At 49.0% G+C, this 20,518-nt stretch overlaps 1 protein-coding gene across 2 annotated transcripts in view; it reads left to right on the top strand.

Annotated features, from left to right (window-relative positions):
• The window catches only part of COPG2 (COPI coat complex subunit gamma 2), a 34,983-nt gene extending 14,897 nt beyond the window's left edge, over positions 1 to 20,086 (top strand). For both annotated transcript variants that reach the window (XM_081958801.1, XM_081958800.1), the window contains exons 10-24: positions 285 to 418; positions 1,376 to 1,443; positions 1,726 to 1,914; positions 4,490 to 4,585; positions 5,494 to 5,737; positions 7,458 to 7,533; positions 9,238 to 9,341; positions 9,810 to 9,935; positions 10,650 to 10,712; positions 11,594 to 11,733; positions 12,703 to 12,874; positions 15,198 to 15,295; positions 16,380 to 16,518; positions 18,412 to 18,510; positions 19,584 to 20,086. In XM_081958801.1, the coding sequence (XP_081814927.1) occupies positions 285 to 418; positions 1,376 to 1,443; positions 1,726 to 1,914; positions 4,490 to 4,585; positions 5,494 to 5,737; positions 7,458 to 7,533; positions 9,238 to 9,341; positions 9,810 to 9,935; positions 10,650 to 10,712; positions 11,594 to 11,733; positions 12,703 to 12,874; positions 15,198 to 15,295; positions 16,380 to 16,518; positions 18,412 to 18,510; positions 19,584 to 19,714 (1,879 nt within the window). In that variant the 3' untranslated portion in view covers positions 19,715 to 20,086. The remainder of the gene's footprint in view (positions 1 to 284; positions 419 to 1,375; positions 1,444 to 1,725; positions 1,915 to 4,489; positions 4,586 to 5,493; positions 5,738 to 7,457; positions 7,534 to 9,237; positions 9,342 to 9,809; positions 9,936 to 10,649; positions 10,713 to 11,593; positions 11,734 to 12,702; positions 12,875 to 15,197; positions 15,296 to 16,379; positions 16,519 to 18,411; positions 18,511 to 19,583) is intronic.
• The last annotated feature ends 432 nt before the right edge of the window (positions 20,087 to 20,518 follow it).

The following is a 20,518-nucleotide window of genomic DNA, read 5'->3' as shown; positions in this document are numbered from 1 at the left end:
TGCGTGGCGCTCCGCTGACCAGATGGAGCGTCGCGGAGACTTTGCAGAGCGTCGCGGGCAGTACGTATGCATGGGTGCGCTGCGTGCATTTGTGCACATTCATGTATTGGATGCCCGGCCCCGTTGCACTGTACCGGTTGCACCGGGATCTGGAACCCACCGCTGGGGCATGTGTGCGTGCACAATTTTGGCACGCCATAAGAAAAAGGTTTGCCACCACTGAGCTAGGAGATTAATGGCAACCTCCCACGACCCGTAAAAGCAGCCGTATCTTCTCCCCGCAGGCACGACAACCCCCTCTTCGATTTCATCGAAAGCTGCCTGCGCAACAAACACGAGATGGTGATTTACGAGGCCGCCTCGGCCATCATCCACCTCCCCAATTGCACGGCCCGGGAACTGGCTCCGGCAGTCTCAGGTGAGTGCAACATGGGAATCTGTCCCTTCGTTTCAGACCTCGGAATCCCCGGTGGACGAGGCGACCCGCGGCCTCGGAAAGTTTGTTTATTCATTTTGAACTATTCAACCGATTGATGTAGCCGCCAAGTCATTAAAAAAAAATCCACCGTATACAGGTGCTCTCACGACCACAATTGAGCCCAGAATTGATGTCGCTGAGTGAGACATTGGTTTCAGTAAGATCCGCCCCGCTTTACAACCTTTCCAGCCACATTGTTAAGTGAATCACTGCCGTTGCTATGTTAGCAACATCGTTGTTAAGCAAATTTGGCTTCCCCCTTGATGTCGCTTGTCGGAAAGGTCGCAAAAGGGGATCGCGTGACACACACACACCCCGGGATGCTGCGACCATCATAAATACGGGTCAGTGGTCAAGCATCTATATATCACGTGGCCACAGGGATACTGCAACCGTAAGGCCACACTTGGAATACTGCATTCAGTTTTGGTCACCACGATGTAGAAAAGATGTGGAGACTCTAGAAAGAGTGCAGAGAAGAGCAACAAAGAGGATTAGGGAACTGGAGACTAAAACAGATGAAGAACGGTTGCAGGAACTGGGTATGTTTAGCTTAAGAGAAAGAAGGACTAGGGGAGACATGACAGCAGTCTTCCAATATCTCAGGGGATGCCACAAAGAAGAGGGAGTCAAGCTATTCTCCAAGGCACCTGAGGGCAGAACAAGAAGCAATGGGTGGAAACTAATCAAGGAGAGAAGCAACTTAGAACTAAGGAGAAGTTTCCTGACAGGGAGAACAATTAATCAGTGGAACAGAAGTTGCCTCCAGAAGTTGTGAATGCCCCAACACTGGAAGTCTTTAAGAAGATGTTGGATAGCCATTTGCCTGAAATGGTACAGGGTTTCCTGCCTAGGCAGACAAAATTCAAAATTGTCAATTTTTGCTTCTCCGTTCAGTGCTTCAGCTCTTCTGCAGTTCCCCGAAGCCCGTTCTGCGGTATGCGGCGGTCAGGACCCTTAATAAGGTGATCTCTATCGGAGGGTATTAACTATTTTATAGCATTTTATTTGATTTTTATTTTATACTGTGCTTCATCTTATTAGTTTATTTTATATTTTATTGCATTTTATTGCGTTATTTTACTATATTCTTTATTTTATATTTTATTTTATCATTAGTTTCGTTTCATTTATTATTTATTTTATTGCATTTTATTCTATTCTATTCTATTTTATATTCATCATTGCAGGTTGCAGGATTCCCATTGGTGGCTGTCCTATAAGCCTTTTCTGGGTTGTACTTTCAGGTGGCAATGAAGCATCCGTCCGCGGTAACGGCCTGCAATTTGGACCTGGAAAACCTGATCACCGATTCCAACCGCAGCATCGCCACGCTTGCCATCACCACCCTGCTGAAGACGGGCAGCGAGAGCAGCGTAGACCGGCTCATGAAACAGATCTCCTCCTTCGTCTCCGAGATATCGGACGAGTTTAAGGTCAGCTTTCTAAGAACCAGCTCCTGATTTTCTCTTCGGCCAGCCAGAATTCTTAGGAATGGGATTCTGCCTTTTCTCTGCCAAAAACTGGCACGGATGGGAGTCCGCAGAATTTAGAAAAAAGTGTCACCAAGTTAGATCTACACTGCAAAAATTAGTGCCATCACTGCGGGGCAGCAGAGAGTTTGTTCCCGTAACTCTTTTGTGTCATCTAGTGGCCATCTGTTGTTCTGCACCCTAGATTGGATAATCTTTGAATTAATCCCTCTCATTGTTACGACTACTATTGAGCAAGGTACCACCGAAATGCACAGATACAGTATAGGTGGTGCCTTGCTCAATAGTAGTAACTGTGAAAGGGATCTTGGAGTCCTAGTGGACAACCATTTAAATATGAGCCAGCAGTGTGCAGCAGCTGCCAAAAAAGCCAACACAGTTCTAGGCTGCATCAACAGAGGGAGAGAATCAAGAACACGTGAAGGGTTAATGCCACTTGGTAAGGCCACCCTTGGAGTACGGCATCCAGTTTTGGTCTCCACGATGTAAAAAAGATGCGGAGACTCTAGAAAGAGTGCAGAGAAGAGGAACAAAGAGGATTAGGGGACTGGAGGATAAAATATATGAAGAACAGTTGCAGGAACTGGGTATGTCTAGTTTAATGAAAAGAAGGTCCTGGGGAGACATGATAGCAGTCTTCCAATATCTCAGGGGTTGCCACAAAGAAGAGGGAGTCAAGCTATTCTCCAAGGCACCTGAGGGTAGAACAAGAAGCAATGGGTGGAAACTAATCAAGGAGAGAAGCAACTTAGAACGGAGGAGAAACTTCCTGACAGTGAGAACAATTAATCAGTGGAACAGAAGTTGCCTCCAGAAGTTGTGAATGCCCCAACACTGGAAGTCTTTAAGAAGATGTTGGATAGCCATTTGTCTGAGATGGTATAGGGTTTCCTGCCTAGGCAGGGGGTTGGACTAGAAGACCTCCAAGGTCCCTTCCAACTCTGCTATTGTATTGTATTATAAAAGTCTATGGCAGGGGTATCAAACTCCATTTCATTGAGGGTCACATCCGTGTTGTGGTTGACCTCGGAGGGCTGGCTGGGCATGACCGACTGGGTGGGGGTGGCCAGCTTGACACCATTCCCCAAACTGCTGATATGCCTCTTCGCATTGGGTAGAATGGGCCGAAGGTTGGCCTGTTGTTTCCTATTCTCGTTGGGGAGACCAGGACGGCCCCCGTGGGCTGAATCCAGCTGGCAGGCCTTGAGTTTGACACCCCTGCTCTATGGAGAGTCTCAGTCCTCATGGCATGGTTTATCCCCGTGATGGCGAACTATGGCACACCTGCCAAAGGTGGCACACGGAGCCCTCTCTGTGGGCACGTGCCCCATCACCAGCTGCTCTTCTGGTGCGCAAATGTGCGCCAGCCAACGGGTCTTTGCGAGCGCTGGAGTGCCTGAAAACTGCCTGAGAAACTGTTTTTTAACCCCCCAAATGGCCTAAAAATAGCCTGGAAAACAGGTTTCAGGCTGTTTTTCGGGCAAAAAACGGCCCAAAATCAGGCATGTGCGCACCAGCCAGCTGGTCTTTGGATTTCCAGCACTCCGACGCACATACGCATACACATGCGAGCGCATGCACAGACATTCCAGTTTGTGCATTCGGTGCCAGAGAGGTTCACCATCACTTGTTTATCCCATGGTAACTGGACTTTCTTGGAGGGTTTTTTTCTCTGAAAATGTTTCGCTTCTCATCCAAGAAGCTTCTTCGGTTCTAAAGAACCAAGAAAGTCCAGTTGGATTTTGGAAAAGCAGCTTGGGCACTAAACTAACTGAATTGGGAGGGACCTCAGAAGTCTTGAAGTCCCTTGGTCCGTGGCCCTGTACCAGGCCACAGTGAACATGGGAGTGTGCAAAGCTGCATTTGCACAAACGGAAGGCACGCATGCGAAACCATTCCTGTCTTAAGGGGGCCAAAACCTTAGGCACTTAAAGACTCTGGACTTCAGTTCCCAAAATTCCCCAGCCAACTATGCTTGAATTCTGGGACTTGAAGTCCAGCATAGCTTGCGGGGAATTCTGGGAGTTGAAGTCCAGGATAGCTCGCTGAGGAATTCTGGGACTTGAAGTCCACCCATCTTAAAGCATAGCTGACTGGGGAATTCTGGGGCTTGAAGTCCAGCATAGCTTGCAGGGAATTCTGGGGCTTGAAGTCCAGCATAGCTTGCAGGGAATTCTGGGGCTTGAAGTCCAGCATAGCTTGCAGGGAATTCTGGGGCTTGAAGTCCAGCATAGCTTGCAGGGAATTCTGGGGCTTGATGTCCAGCATAGCTGGCTGGGGAATTCTGGGACTTGAAGTCCAGCAAAGTGGCCAAGCTTTGAGAGAAGGACTCTTGTGTGTTGTCCACATTTCTCCCATCATACAAGGTCACATTCTGCTGCTGATACCCTCACAATGACCTACACGAAGATGGGTTTGTCCCATTTTATGACCTTTCCCCCTCCAGAAGCTCTTTAATTGACCGATTCAGAGAATTGACCGGTCCTCACTTAACGTCGTACTGTTATTTGCCTTGCAGGTGGTAGTCGTCCAAGCCATCAGTGCTCTGTGCCAGAAATACCCACGGAAACACGGCGTCATGATGACCTTCCTCTCTAACATGCTTCGGGATGACGTAGGTCTCTTCATCTGCCTTAGGGGCTCCTGCAGCGCCCCCTGTTGGGGGAACTTACCTGGGCTGTTTCTTTGCAAACGTGTCTTGAGGACTGTAAACTTGACAAGCCTAGAGACTCAAGAGCAAGAAAGTCTTAAAATGTAGTCCTCGACGTACAACCATAACAGAGCCACAGTTGTACGTCGGGACATTCGTGAAGCAGGTGGCCACATGACCAACCCCAAGGGTTGTTTTTTTTTTTTGCAGCGGTCGTTAAATGAACCTCTACTGTTGTTAAGTGAATCTGTTGTTCGCGATTGGGCATTTTTGTTGAAACCTGGAAGTCAACACCAGGTTTTTTTGGGGGGGGAAAGAGATTCTAAATTGTGGCCGTGGGACGCCAGGATGCTGCATATGGCAACCAATAGGTGTGATTGTCAAGTGTCTGTTTTTGGTCACCTGAGCTTTGGGGGCGGCCTTCAGAACTTCAGAAACCGGTCGTAAGCACCTTTGGGGGGGTGTCTGTCATAGCTTTGAACAGCCACGAAGCAGACGGTTGTAAATCGAGGACTATTTGTACTGGTTGTCCATAGATGATACAACTTAGGTTGGTTGCCAATATTTTGATGGAAAATAGACTAATTTGTTTGAAATGGTATAGCTCTCCTGCTCGAGCTGGGGGTTGGACTAGAAGACCTCCAAGGTCCCTTCCAACTCTGCTATTCTGTATTCCGTAACGGAAGAGTCGGAAGGGACTTTGGAGATCTTCTAGTCCAACCTCCTGCTCAGGCAGGAGACCCTATACCATTTCAAACAAATGGTTGGCCAATCTCTTCTTAACAACTTCCCTTGTTGGAGCATTCACAACTTCTGGAGGCAAGTTGTTCCACTGATTAATTGTTCTCACTGTCAGGAAATTCCTCCCGCAGGGCGGCTTCGAGTACAAGCGGGCCATTGTGGATTGCATCATCGGCATCATCGAGGAAAACCCCGAGAGCAAAGAGACGGGCCTGGCCCACCTGTGCGAATTCATCGAGGACTGTGAGCACACGGTGCTGGCCACCAAGATCCTCCACCTGCTGGGCAAGGAGGGGCCCAGGACCCCCACCCCTTCCAAGTACATCCGCTTCATCTTCAACCGAGTGGTGCTGGAGAATGAAGCCGTTCGGGCTGGTGAGTGAGTGGTGAGGGTTGGCTACTACAGGTTCGCCTGGGTTCGGGAGAACCCGTCGCTAACATTATGGCCGGTTCAGAAAACCTCCAAATCCCACCCCTGGCTGGCCACCCCCCTGCTCCCCTCCTGCCAGGGGTGGGATTCATATTTTTTTTTGCTACTGGTTCTGTGGGCGTGGCTTGGTGGCCGTGGCTGGGGAAGGATACTGCAAAATCCCCATTCCCTCCTGATCAGCTGGGACTCGGGAGGCTGAGAATAGATGGGGCGGGGCCAGCCACAGATGCTATTTGCCGGTTCTCCAAACTACTCAAAATTTCCTCTACCGGTTCTCCAGAACTGGTCAGAACCTGCTGAATCCCACCTCTACGCCCCTCCCCTCCCCTCCCAGGAGTCTCCACCTGGCTCATTTTGGATGCGAGGTAATACAGGGCCCGTGCAGAGGCTCGGACAGGGGGAAAAATGGGCCTCCCGGAAGGCCTCCAGAGCCCGAGGGGGGCAATGTTCGCCCTCCCAAAAGCTTGAGGAGAGCCGCCACAGCCTGGGTAAGGCAAAATGCCCCCCCCTCCCACCGTGGTGCAGGAGGCCGACTAGGCCACGCCCACCTGGCCACGCCCACCCAGCAACTGGGCAGAGAATCCATTGCTCAAATTTTTAAAGGCCACCCCCAGGCGGGGGGTGACATCCATCCACAGAAGGTCCGGTTTGGAGTGAGGGGGGGGGAGTTTTGAGAAGGAGAAGACCGGTCGTCCACCGGACAGAAACTCAAGCTCAACGTTCGTGAACTTTGACCATTCTCAAACATGTGTCTATGGGGGACATTCTCAGTCACCAAAGTTGTCCCAAAGGTGTTTTTTTTTCTTCAAGTGGCAACTGGACTTCCTTGTTATTTTTTTTCTTTTGAAGACATTTCGTTTCTCCTCCAAGAAGCTTCTTCAGCTCTGACTTGGATGGTGGGGGACGGAAGGATGGATATTCCTTGCAGACAAAGCTGGTCATTTGCATCCTTTTTAGAGGGTCATTGAGGCCACTTTGAGGTTGGAGGCAGGGTCACAGATAAAGCTCCAATATTCAAGAAAACATGAATATACAATGCAATACAATAGCAGAGTTGGAAGGGACCTTGGAGGTCTTCTAGTCCAACCCCCTGCCTAGGCAGGAAACCCTATACCAGTTTCAGACAAATGACTATCCAACATCTTCTTAAAGACTTCCAGTGTTGCAGATATAACTGCCAGGGTTCCAAATAGCATCCAAAATTAAATCAAGAGTCCGAGGCAAAGGATTCCTCAAAGTTCCAATTGATGAAGAGAGCCATGTTGGCCCATCTGGGAAAACCCAAATCTGAAAGCTTCCCGGTTTTCCCCACCCAGTTGAAAGTTCACGATCTTGCCCCCCACACCCACAAGCCCATCCCGTGGTCCAGTCTCCCACTGCCATGCTGGCAGTTCCACCCATCCAGTTACGGTCAGGTGCAGAGGTGCGGAGACAAAGGATGACCTTGGCTTTCTAGAAAGAATTCTGTTATGGCTACGTAGCATCTAACTCTGTACAACCCCCCCCATCCCATTTTCCCACCATAGAAAATGCCTAGTAGGATAATAGAAAGGGTGGCAGGCCAAAGACCCAACAGAAAAGGGGGCTGCAGGCCTGACAATAACCCGACGAAGCAGGTAAAATGAAGCCATTCACCTTTTGCCTCTGACTTGCCTTCCCCTGCAGCGGCCGTCAGCGCTCTGGCCAAGTTCGGGGCTCAGAATGAGAACCTCCTGCCCAGCATTTTGGTGCTCCTGCAGAGGTGAGTGCAGCCCTGCGCCCCGACACAGACACAGACACACAAAGCCTGCATCAAACTCAAACAAAGTTCCTTCCAAGCGGATCCTCTCTCTTTGGGCTGGGCTGGCCAGGAATACCTTGAAAGGACTCTCAAGCCATCCATGGGGGGCCTTGGTCCTTCTGGGCTTTTGTTGGGGTTGTGCTGAATTTCGTGATTGAAAACCTGTGGGTGATTTCGGCTGGGGAGGGCAGAGGCCCCATTTCGGTTTTTAGAGAGGGCAGGGTGACTTCGGGCCAGTCCTCTCTCTCTCTCTCTCTCTCTCTCTCTCAGCCCAGCCCACCTCGCAGGGTGGGGAAAGGAGGACGACAAAAGTGCATTGGCTGCAGCAGCAGCCAGAGCCCTTAGACTTATATACCGCTTCACAGAGCTTTTACTGCCCTCTCTAGGCGGTTGACAGAGTCAGCCTCTCTTGCCCCCAACAATCTGGGTCCTCATTTGACCCACCTCGGAAGGACGGGAGGCTGAGTCAACCTTGAGCCGGTCAGGATCGAACTCCTGGCAGCAGGCAGAATTAGCCTGCAATGCTGCATTTCAATCACTGCGCCACCCCAGTCCTTCCTGCCTTCCTCCTCCCTTCCCTCCTTTCCTCCCTCTGCCTCTCTCTCTCTGTTTGCCTTCTTTCCTTCCTTCCTTCTTTCACTCTGCCTTTTATTCTCCCTCCTTTCCTTTCTTTCCTCCCTCTGCCTCCACTCACCTTTTCCAATTAGCTGGCCTGGCTCAACCATAGTTTTATCCCATTGCTCCTGACAATCTTTTTAAATTTGTAATTTTAACTGAGGCTATTTTAATTGTTAATTTTAATTCTATTATTACTATTGTATGCTTTTAACGAGTGTTACCTCCTCCGGATACATGTATGTGTTGGTATGTATGTGTATATGTATTGTATGTATATGTATATATGTATGGGTTTTTTATTGTACGCCGCCCCGAGTCCTTTTGGAGAGGGAGCAGCTAACAAATTAAATTTATTCTATTCTACTTATATTCTCCCTTTGCCTTCCTTCCTCCCTTCCTTCTTTCACTCTGTCTTTTACTCTCCCTCCCTTCCCTCCTTTCCTCCCTCTGCCTCTCACTCTCCCTTTGCCTTCCTTCCTTCCATCTTTCGCTCTGCCTCTCACTCTCCATTTGTCTGCCTGCATGCCTTCCTCCCTCTCTTCCTTCCCTCCTTTTCTCCCTCTGCCTCTGCCTGCCTGCCTTCCTCCCTCCCTTCCCTCTTTGACTTATATACCGCTTCACAGCCCTCTCTAAACGGTTTACAGAGTCGGCATATTCCCACCACCAATCGGGATCCTCAATTTACAGACTTCGGTAGGATGGAAGCCAACTTTGAGCCGGTCAGGATCGAACTGCTAAAGTGCTGGCAGCCAGCAGCATACCTCTGCCATCTTGAGTTATTTGTAAAAACAATAAAAGCAGGGTAACCCCCCCAAAAATCTAAAGAGGTTAGAGGGAGGTGTGTTTGTGGACTTGGTGTGGTTAAGCTGGCAGTTCATAAGTTGTATTTTAAGGCTGGTTGTTTTTGTCCACCCAGAAACTTCTGAGCAGCGTTGGTCTCACATTTCTTCTTTTGCTTCCTCCTCCTCCTCCTCCTCCTCCTCCTCCTCCTCCTCCTCCTCCTCCTCCTCCTCCTCCTCCTCCTCCTCCTCCTCCTCCTCCTCGCAGGTGTGTGATGGACAGTGACGATGAAGTCCGAGACCGAGCCACTTTCTACCTAAACGTGCTGCAGCAGAGGCAGCTGACTCTCAATGCGGCCTACATCTTTAATGGTAGGTGTCAGAATAACAGAGCCGGAGGGGACCTTGGAGGCCTTCTAATCCAACCCCCTGCAATGATATTGCTTATATGCTAAGGAGAAATGAAAGTTAAGCTGGAAAATATGGAAAGAAAAAACAACGGCTGAAATGGGAAATGGAAATACGATGCAAAATGAAACTGTGCATAACAGAAGATGCAAAGTGGGAAATAACCAGACAACACTTTGTTTATAAAAGGGGTTAAAGTATGTAACAAAAAATAAAATAAAAACCTTTGTTGTTGTTGTTTTTTTAAAAGAAAGAAAACTTGTATAAAATGTTTTATAGCTGGCATTTTGTACCAGCAAGATTGGCTAAAATGTAGAGAGAAATGTTGGAATTGTAAACCAGTCCCTGGGCTCCTACTGTCACATGTGGTGGACTTGCCCAAAAGCCAAAGAATATTGGAGGAAAAGCCCCTTTTCTTGTCCTCCTGGGCAGGTCTGACCGTCTCCATTCCCGGCATGGAGAAAGCCTTGCACCAGTACACGCTGGAGCCTTCGGACAAACCTTTTGACATGAGGTCCGTGCCGCTAGCCACCGCCCCGGTCTTTGAGCAGAAAGCAGGTACGGGGGACAATGAGGGGACGGTCAGGCTAAGGCGGGGGGGGGGGAGGCTCGTCTAGGAGGGCCACGGGGGCCCTTCCAGAGGCTGCTGAAAGCTGCGGGTCCCTTCGGCAGGGTTGAACACCAAGCAGAGATTTTCAGGGAGGAGGGGCAGGAGGACGACGGTGGGGTCCTTGCAACCGTTTCATGACCCCGCTAGGTAATCTCATCAGTGCTTGAAGGGAGGAGGATTTGTGGGAGGAAGAGGAGAACTGGGGGGTCCGTGGTGCTGCCTCAGCTTGGCTATTTCTTGCAGACGTTTCATGACCCAGCTAGGTAACCTCATCAGTGCTAGGAGGGAGGAGGATTTGTGGAGAGGAGGAGAAGGAATAAAGGGAAGGGAAGAAGGAAAGGGAGGGAGGGCTGTGGAGTCCTTGGTGTTCTCTGAGCTTGGCTGTTTTCTTGCAGATGTTTCATGACCCAGCTGGTTAACCTCATCAGTGCTGGAAGGAAGGGGGGTTTGTGGGAGGAGGAGGGACGTGGAAGTCTGCAAGAAAGCTACCCGGCTGAGAAAGCCCCAAGGCAGCCATAGTCCCTCCTCCTCTTCCTCCTCAGTGCCAGGACAAATGCTAGAACCACCATCCAGCCGTGATTGTTATTGCCACCAAATGGCAGCCGAGTCTCCTGGGCTCCCCGGTCAGAAATGTTCACCTGTGGCTGAATTTTCTCTTTCAGAGATTTCCCTGGTAGCCAACAAGCCAGAAAAGATGGCTCCTTCCCGCCAAGACATATTCCAGGGTAAGAATACTTCTCTCCTCCTCCCTCCATCAGAATTCCTCCCTCTCCCCCTTTGAACCAGGACAGAAGTTCTCCCCCTGGAGATTAAAGAGTTTTCTTTCTTTCTTTCTTTCTTTCTTTCTTTCTTTCTTTCTTTCTTTCTTTCTTTCTTTTTCTTTCCTTCCTTCCTTCTTTTCTTTCTTTCCTTTTTTTCTTTACTTCTTTTCTTTCTTTCTTTCTTTCTGTCTTTCCTTTCCTTCTTTACGTCTTTACCTTTCTTTCTCTCTTTCTTCTTTCCGTTCTTTCCTTCCTTCCTTCTTTTCTTTCTGTTTGTCTTTCCTTTACTTCTTTATCTTTCTTTCCTTTCTTTCTTTCTCTCTTTCTTCTTTCTTTTTCTTTCTTTTTTGTCCTTTCTTTCTTTTTCCTTCTTTCTTCTTTCCTTCTTTTTTCTTTTTTTTCTTTCTCCTTTCTTTTTTTGTTTCTTCTTTTTTCTTTCTCTTCCTTCCTTCTTTTGTTTTCTCTTTTTTCTTTCTCTCCTTTTTTCTTTATTTCTCTCTCTCTCCCCTTTCTTTCCTTCCTTCCTTCCTTCCTTCCTTCCTTCCTCCCTTGATTTTTACAAATAAATTCAGGCAGTGACCATATATCCATACCTTCCTCCTCCTCTTTTCCCCATAACAAGAACCCTGTAAGGTGGGTTGAGTTGAGAGAGAGAGGGAGGGGACCAAAGCCACCCAGATGGCTTTTACGGCTAAGGCGGGACTAGAACTCCCTGTCTCCTGGTCATTGGGCCAAAATCACCCAGCCAGCTTCCATGCCTAAGGCAGGACTAGAACTCCCCGTCTCCTCTTTCTTATCTACCCTTCTGACCCCGAGCTCCTTTCTTTCCCCCCCCTCCCCTTTAGAACAATTGGCTGCCATCCCTGAATTCAAGAACCTGGGCCCGCTTTTCAAGTCCTCGGAGGCCGTGCAGCTGACCGAGGCGGAGACCGAGTATTTCGTCCGCTGCATTAAGCATGTCTTCTCCAATCACATTGTCTTCCAGGTGAGGGATTGGGGGGGGGGGGGGAATGTCAAAAAAATGAATTAGGAAGGCTTGAAGCGAATTGAGTTGCGTTAGTATCTTCATTGTTGCCTCTTCGTAGAGCATGGTGTCCAACGTTGTTCGTTTTAACACCTGCAAACTTCAACTCCCAGAATTCCCCAGGGTTTTCTTGCAGACGTTTCATGACCCAACTAGGGAACGTCATCAGCGCGGTCATGATTTACATCAGTGGTTCTCAAACTTTTCTACAGCATGGACCCCTTTAAATACCTTTTGTGGCCAGGGACCCCCAAGACTTAAGACTTAAATCATAACATTGCTTCAAGCCTTTTGCTTGGGGACACTGACGATATTACCTAGTTTGGTACTGAGAGGTCTGGAAGAAGACAACCCAGCTCAGAGCGCCTCAACGGCCCCTCAGTCCTCCTCCTCCTCCCCACAACCCCTGCTCCCTCCTAGCACTGATGATATTACCTACTTGGATCACGAAACGTCTGCAAGAAAACCACAACGTTCAGAGAGTGCCGAGGATCCCACAGTCATCGTCCTCTCCACAAACCCCGCTCCCTCCTAGCACTGATGATGTTCCCTAGTTGGGTCATGAAATGTCTGCAAGAAAACCACCCAGCTCAGAGAGCACCAAGGACCCCACAATTGTTCTCCTCCTCCTCCTCCTCCTGCTCTCCACCCCCTTCTAACTTTGATGATGTTCCCTAATTGGGTCACGAAACATCTGCAACGAAGCAACCCAGATCAGAGAGCACCAAAGGCCCCTCATTTCAACTTCGATCTACAAAATATTCTCATTGGTTCCCTCTTGGCTGTTTGATAAATAAACCCTCCCACCTGCACCTGGTTTTACACGGAGAGTTCTTGTTTCTCAAAGTTACCCTGCTCAGCCAAGCTCTGGAACAAAGGCATACTAGAAATCCCAACCAGGCGCTCTCTCTTTTTTCCCTTTTGTTTTAGTTCGATTGCACCAACACCCTCAACGACCAGCTTTTGGAAAAAGTGACGGTTCAGATGGAGCCTTCGGAAGCTTACGAAGTTCTCCGCTGCATCCCGGCACCCAGCCTTTCGTACAACCAGCCGGGCATGTGCTACACGTTGGTGGGCCTGCCTGTGGACGACGCCACCGCAGGTACTGCTTGTTCTGACCGAGGCTTCCCAAGAGCCTGGAGCAAACTCTCTGTTGTCCCGGAAAAAAATACCCTTTGATTAATTCTCTGTGAATTCTGCTCCTTCACATCCAGCAAAGTCTTTCGAGGGAGGATTTACAGTCACAGACCTTATCTGGCTCGGAGAGCTGCCAGGCCGATCTCTGCAAAACTTGGCCAGGAGTCTCTGAGAGTCACGAACCAATTAAGCGAACTGATTGTCTCCTGCAAACTCCACTCCCCTTTCTCCCCTCTTTTATTCCCTCTGGGAGGGGGCATTCATCGTCCCCCTGTGGCCTCACTCCCAAGTCCGCCCCTATTCTTTAGCTGTTCCCTTCATCTGGCAACTCTGCGCATGCGCCCACTGGGAACAGGCTCCAGCTGTTCTTCTGCCCCACTGATATCTGACTCCGAAGGCAGCTGATAACTGTCAGATGGCCCTGGCCCCCTCTCTTGGGGAGGAACATAGGACAGTCCTGGAGTCTGGGGAAGGCTCTGATGTGGGCTCTGTGTTGGAGGCAGAGAGGGGGCCAGGGCCGTCCGACAGTTATCAGCTGCCTGAACAGTACAATACAGATCCTGTACTGTGTACAGATCCTGGAGCACCAGGGAACTACCAGAGGACTGGAAAAGAGCTGATGTGGTTCCCATCTTCAAAAAAGGGGAAAAAAATAGATCCAGGAAACTACAGACCTATCAGCCTGACCTCAATACCAGGAAAGATTCTGGAAAAGATAATCAAGGTAGACCATAACCTACTACTAGATAAAGTAGAAGAATGTGGGTTGGACAGCATCACCACCAGATGGATTCGTAACTGGCTGACCAACCGCACTCAACGTGTAGTCCTCAATGGAACTGCATCTACCTGGAGGGAGGTATGCAGTGGAGTCCCCCAAGGCTCTGTTTTAGGCCCAGTCCTCTTCAACATCTTCATCAATGATTTGGCTGAGGGAATAAATGGGGAACTCATCAAATTTGCAGATGACACCAAGCTGGCAGGAATAGCCAACACTCCAGAAGATAGGCTTAAGATACAGAAGGATCTTGACAAATTTGAACATTGGGCACTAGCTAATAAAATGAAATTCAATGGTGAAAAGAGTAAGGTTCTACATTTAGGCAAGAAAAAAGAAATGCACAGGTACAGTATAGGTGGTACCTTCCTCAATAGTAGTAACTGTGAGAGGGATCTTGGAGTCCTAGTAGACAACCATTTAAATAGGAGCCAGCCGTGTGCAGCAGCTGCCAAAAAAGCCAACACAGTTCTAGGCTGCACCAACAGAGGGAGAGAATCAAGATCACGTGAAGTGCTAATACCACTTTATAAGGCCTTGGTAAGGCCACACTTGGAATATTTGCATCCAGTTTTGGTCGCCACAATGCAGAAAAGATGTGGAGACTCTAGAAAAAGTGCAGAGAAGAGCAACAAAGAGGATTAGGGGACTGGAGACTAAAACATATGAAGAACGGTTGCAGGAACTGGGTATGTTTAGCTTAAGAAAAAGAAGGACTAGGGGAGACAGGATAGCATTGTTCCAATATCTCAGGGGCTGCCCCAAAAAAGAGGGAGTCAAGCTATTCTCCAAGGCACCTGAGGGTAGAACAAGAAGCAATGGGTGGAAACTAATCAAGGAGAGAAGCAACTTAGAACTGAGGAGGAATTTCTTGACAGTTACAACAATTAATCGATGGAACAGCTTGCCACCAGAGGTTTTGAATGCTCCAAAATTGGAAGTCTTTAAGAAGATGCTGGATAGCCATTTGTCTGAAGTGGTGTAGGGTTTCCTGCCTAGGCAGGGGGTTGGACTAGAAGACCTCCAAGGTCCCTTCCAACTCTGCTATTGTATTGTATTATTGTACAGTTGGTCCTTGACTTACAACAGTTCATTTAGTGACTATTTGAAATTACAACTTCACTGGAAAAAGTGACTTAGGACAGTTTTTCACACTTATGACCGTTCCAGCCTCTCCCAAGGTCACGTGACCAACACCCTAGGCAACTGACTCATATTTATGATGGTTGCCGTGCCCTGTTGCGACCTTCCAACAAGCCAAGTCCCTTGGGAATCCAGATTCACTTACTAATTTCACAAGGGCAGCGATTCCCTTAACAAACGGGGCAAGAAAAGTTGTAAAACGGGACAAAACTCACTTGTCTCACTTAGCCACAGAAAGGTAGGGCGCAATTGCGGTCGTAAGTCGAGGACAACCTGTAGCTGATTTTTTTTTAAAAAAGGACCAGTGAGTTAATAAATCTTCCTTTGCGCCTTGTCTCTCTCTCTCTGTCTCTCTCTCTCCCCCTAGTGGCTTGCACGTTTAGCTGCACGATGAAGTTCACAGTTCGAGATTGTGACCCCAACACTGGCGTGCCGGAGGCCGATGGTTACGAGGACGAATACGTGGTAAGAGCCGTGGCATTTGCGGTCCTTTGGGCGGGGTTTGGCTCGCGCAATGGCAGCCGCCATCTTGACTTTCTTACATCCCCCTCTTTACGGGAGGTCCTCGGATTAAGGACCATGATGGGAATTAGAATGTTTAAAATCCGTCATACAGGAAGTCCTCAACTTATGACTGAGCCCAAAATGTATGTTGCTAAGTGAGAAATTTGTTCTGTGCGTTTGGCCCCGTTTTACAACTTTTCTAGCCACGTTTGTTAAGTGAATCACCGCGGGTTGTTAAATTAGTCACACGGTTGTTAAGTGAATCTGGCTTCCCCATTGGCTTGTCAGAAGGTCATAAAAGGGGAACATGGGACACGGGGGCACAGCAACAGTCGTAAGTATGAATCGACCATCGTAAATGTGAGTCAGACGAGCATCTGGATTTTGATCACATGACCCTGGGGAATGTTGCAACCATCGTAAGTGTGAAAACATGGTCACAAGTGTCTTTTTTCAGTGGCATTGTAACTTTGAATGGTCACTAAGGGCTAACTGTCAATCAAAAACTAGAAAATGCGTTTTTTTCCCTTTAGGGTTAAAAACTTTGCAATAATATAGTGAATTCTTTAAATATAAATTATGATAGTTTATAAAGTTTAACGAGTAAACAGAAGACTATACTAAAGGAGAAACCAAGATAATTAAATTGACTCTTTTTATCCAAAGAAGAAAGTATAAATAGTCCTCGACTTAACAGCTATTCACTTAGTATCCGTTCAAAGTTACAGCGGCACTGGAAAAAGTGACTTATGACCATGTTTTCACACTTAACGACGGTTGCAACATCCCCACAGTCCCGGGATCAAAATTTGCACGCTTGTCAACTCACTCGTACCTGACGGCTGCAGTGTCCCAGATTCACTTAACAACCATGTGGCTCACTTAACAACTGCAGTGATCCACATAACAACTCCCCTTTTGCTTAACAACCGGCCAAAAGGTCATAACGTGGGGCAAACCTCCCTTAGCAGTGGAAATTTGGGCCTCCGTCGTGGTCGTAAGCCCGAGGACCACCTGCGATTCTTCCTGGGCTTCCCTCCCGCAGCTGGAGGACCTGGAGCTCACTCTCTCCGACCACATCCAGAGGATCCTGAAGCCCAACTTCGCCGCAGCCTGGGAGGAAGTGGGCGACGACTACGAGAAGGAGGAAACTTTTGCGCTCAGCACCATTAAAAGCCTGGATGGTGAGAGAAATGGCGGCTGTTTCCATTTGGGTTTCCAACCAGAAATGGGTTTGGGGGAAGGCCACCTAGCCCACGGGTGGCTACGCTTTTTGTCCTCGCGTGCCGAAATCCACCATCCCACACCCATAATGCAATGCGCCCTCCCCAGCGCAGGCATGTGCTCCCCACTCTCCCTCCGTGCCCCCCATTTTGGGCCTAGCAGACCCCCCTGAAGCCTCCTGAAACCCAAAAGGCGTTAGCGGCAGAGGCTCAAAAATCAGCTGGCCGGCTGGAGACACGCCTGCTTGTGCAGTTGGAGCTCAGCTGGGCGAAAGCTTGCGTGCCTCCCGCCGGCCAGCTGATTTTTGAGTCTCTGCCGCTAACACCTTTTGGGTTTCAGGAGGCTTCAGGGAGGCCTGCTGGGCCCAGAAAAGGCAGTTTAGAACAGGGGTGGCTAACCTTTTTGTCCCCGTGTGCTGAAATCACATGCGCACATGCCCACACCCATCATGCAATGTGCCCCGCCCCCTCATGCATGTGCATGCCCCCCCCACTGCACCCCGTAATTCCCTGAAGCCTCCTGGGACCAAAAATGGGGCACGGGGGAGGGGGGGCACCACACACCCATGCTCCTCCTGCCCCCCGCACCTGTGCACATCTCCCACATGCGCAGCAGAGATCCAGAAATCAGCTGCCTGGCAGGAGGCGCATGTGCATGCATGGTGGAGCTGAGCTGGGGCGAGGGCTCATGTGCCCACAGAGAGGTCTCCGGGTGCCCCCCGTGGCACCATGGACCTAGCCAAATCTCTGCTTACTCAGGTGGGGTATTCAGCCCCTTCGGACAGTTTGACTCCAAATGATGTGGAAATCGCGGGGGGGGGGGCTGCACACCCGCTCTGGCTCTATGCCATCCTAATTAGGCACTTATTCGAAAGTAGGTGCATGCGCCCGCAGGGTGAACCAGTGGTAACAAAATGTGACACCCACTGCTGTGCATATACAACCATTTTTTAAAAACGTGGCAAGATTCTTGGTAGCCTCGGAGGGCTGCCTACTGCTGACTGGGGAATTCTGGGAGTGGAAGTCCACCCATCTTAAAGTGTTTTGGATGGGGAATTCTGGGAGTGGAAGTCCACCCATCTTAAAGCATGCTGCCTAGGGGATTCTAGGAATTGGAGTCCTCCTGTCTTAAGCCATGCTGGCTGGGGAATTCTGGGAGTGGAAGTCCACCCAGCTTAAAGGAGGCTGGCTGGGGAATTCTGGGAATTGAAGTCCACTCATCGTAAAGGAGGCTGGCTGGGGAATTCTGGGAATTGAAGTCCACTCATCGTAAAGGAGGCTGGCTGGGGAATTCTGGGAATTGAAGTCCACTCATCGTAAAGGAGGCTAGCTGGGGAATTCTGGGAGTTGAGATCTATACATTTTCAACTTGCCCCGGCTGAGACACACTGTCTTACACAGTCTCATCTCCAAATTATCATAAGAGACCTGCTTGCAATGTACTGTCTATTGTCGTCAAATAAAGGTAGTTTTTTTTAACACAGCTGGAAGGGACCCTGTAGGTTATCTAGTCCAACCCCCGCCCAAGCAGGAGACCCTACACCATTTCTGACAGGGCAGTCCAAAGCCTCTTCTCCAAAGCCTCCAGGGATGAAGCTCCCGCAACGTCTGTTCTTGAGTTACAACCATAGCTGAGCCCCGCAATTATGGTCGTAGGTCGTGACGGTCCTAAAGTGAGTCACCGTGTGATCGATCCCGATTGTACGACCTTTTTTTTAACGGTGGTTGTTAAGCAAACACCCCAGTCATTAAGGGAGCCTGTTGTTTTTGCCAGAAAGCTCTGAATCCCCGTGTGTTGAAGCGTGGGGCCGTGGAGGGCTAACCCCGGCTGTTGTTATTTTCCCCGAAATGTAGAAGCTGTGAAAAACATTGTGAAGTTCCTTGGCATGCAGCCTTGCGAGAGATCGGATAAAGTGCCCGAGAACAAGAATTCCCACACCCTCTACCTGGCAGGTATGAACCCAATGGGAAATTAGGTAGTGTGTGTGTGTGTGTGTGTGTGTGTGTGTGTTGAAGCTCCCTGCAGCTATGGTCAGGGTTCCCAGTGAAATCGCTTCCTCCTTCACGCAGAAAACACACACAAAACACACAACTTTGGTTCAGGAAGGGGAGCCCAGGTGAATTTTGGGGCTTCATTGTTCGCTGCTAGAATGGCCCCATCGGTTAAACATGGCCTGCTCCTCCCAATTATAATTAAGTCATTATAGGCAGATGAATGAAGCTTTCTTACTTGTACGTGTAATTCAAGGTGAAAATACCGAATATTCCTTCCTCCTACTCCCTTTTTTTCCATAACAACAACCTTGTGAGGTGGGTTGGGTTGAGAGTGAGACGGACTGGCCCAAAGTCACCCATCTGACTTTCATGGCTGAGGCGGGACTAGAACTCACCGTCTCCCGGTGATTGGTCCAGTCACCCAGCCAGCTGTCATGGCTGAGGCTCACTGTCTCCTAGTGATTGGCCCAAAGTCACTCACTTGTCTTTCATGCCTAAGGTGGGACTAGAACTCAAGATCTGCTGGTGATTGGCAGAAACATCACTCAGCCGGCTTTCAGGCCTAAGGCAGAACTAGAACTCAATCTCCTGGTTTCTTGACCTGCACCTTTAGCACTATAACCTACAACCGATTGATTGATTGATTGATTGATTGATTGATTGATTGATTGATGATTGATCAATGGCTTTGGGAAGACCGTGAAAGGCCCTAAAATAGAGTGGTGTGGTGGCCTAGCCATGGAGCTCTCGCCTCACAATCAGGAGGCTGTGGGTTTGATTCTAGGTGGAGGCAGATATTTCTCTCTCCAGGCACAATGAAAATATATCTGCTGAACAAAACTCCACATTGGCGACAGGGAAGGGCATCTGGCCAGTAAAACACTCTCAGTTACCCAGACTCTACCCAAAGGGATTATGGGGTTGTTCAAAGATGATGAAAGGCCCTAAGATAGCACCCTCTCATTTCTTCTGAAATCTTGAATCCTGGCCTACCTTCTTTGATTTCCTCCCCCCCTCCCCCCAATCCCCAGGTATGTTCAGAGGCGGCCTAGATGTCCTGGTCAGAGCCCGACTCGCTCTTGGCGACGGCGTAACGATGCAAGTGACTGTCCGGAGCATCGTAGAAACCCCCGTGGACGTCATCTTGGCTTCTGTCGGCTAACGGTCGTAACCCGAGGCTGCCCTGTTCCCAACTCCTATTCCGCCGGGCAAGGCACGACCCGGATCTGGGGCGGTGCATTCATTCGGTTTGTTGGGCGATTCCCTTCGACGGCTATTCGTCTTTCATGGAATTCCCATCCCCCCCCCCCCCCCCCGAGGCAAGGCAAAAACTTGGTCGTATCTTCATTACGGTTATACATTATTGTCTTTGCGGGTAAGATTAGAGGGGGGGGGAGACCTTTATTTTATTTTTTTTTATTTTTTTTTGAAGAGCAGTTCCTGGATTGGATTTTTATTGGCCGCCAATAAATGGGCTGTTTTCAGCACTTCCAGATGTTTTCGCTGGTTATGAATAAAATGCACTTGAGATAGATCCATGTTTCTCAGCTTTAAAATACAATACAATAGCAGAGTTGGAAGGGACCTTGAAGGTCTTCTAGTCCAACCCCCTGCCTAGGTAGGAAACCCTATACCGTTTCAGAGAAATGGCTATCCAACTTCTTCTTAAAGACTTCCAGTGTTGGGGCATTTACAATTTCTGGAGGCAACTTCTGTCCCACTGGTTAATTGTTCTAACTGTCAGGAAATTTCTCCTCAGTTCTAGGTTGCTTCTCTCCTTGATTAGTTTCCACCAATTGCTTCTACCCTCAAGTGCCTTGAAGAATAGCTTGACTCCCTCTTCTTTGGGGCAACCCCTGAGATATTGGAAGACTGCTATCATGTCTCTCCTAGTCCTTCTTTCTATTAAACTAGAGCTACCCAGTTCCTGCAACTGTTCTTCGTATGTTTTAGCCTCCAGTCCCCT

This window comes from Natrix helvetica (genome assembly GCF_964273705.1).
Source record: "Natrix helvetica genome assembly, chromosome: 6".
NCBI classification, from domain to species: Eukaryota; Metazoa; Chordata; class Lepidosauria; order Squamata; family Natricidae; genus Natrix; species Natrix helvetica.
This window is presented reverse-complemented; position numbering and strand designations above follow the sequence as displayed.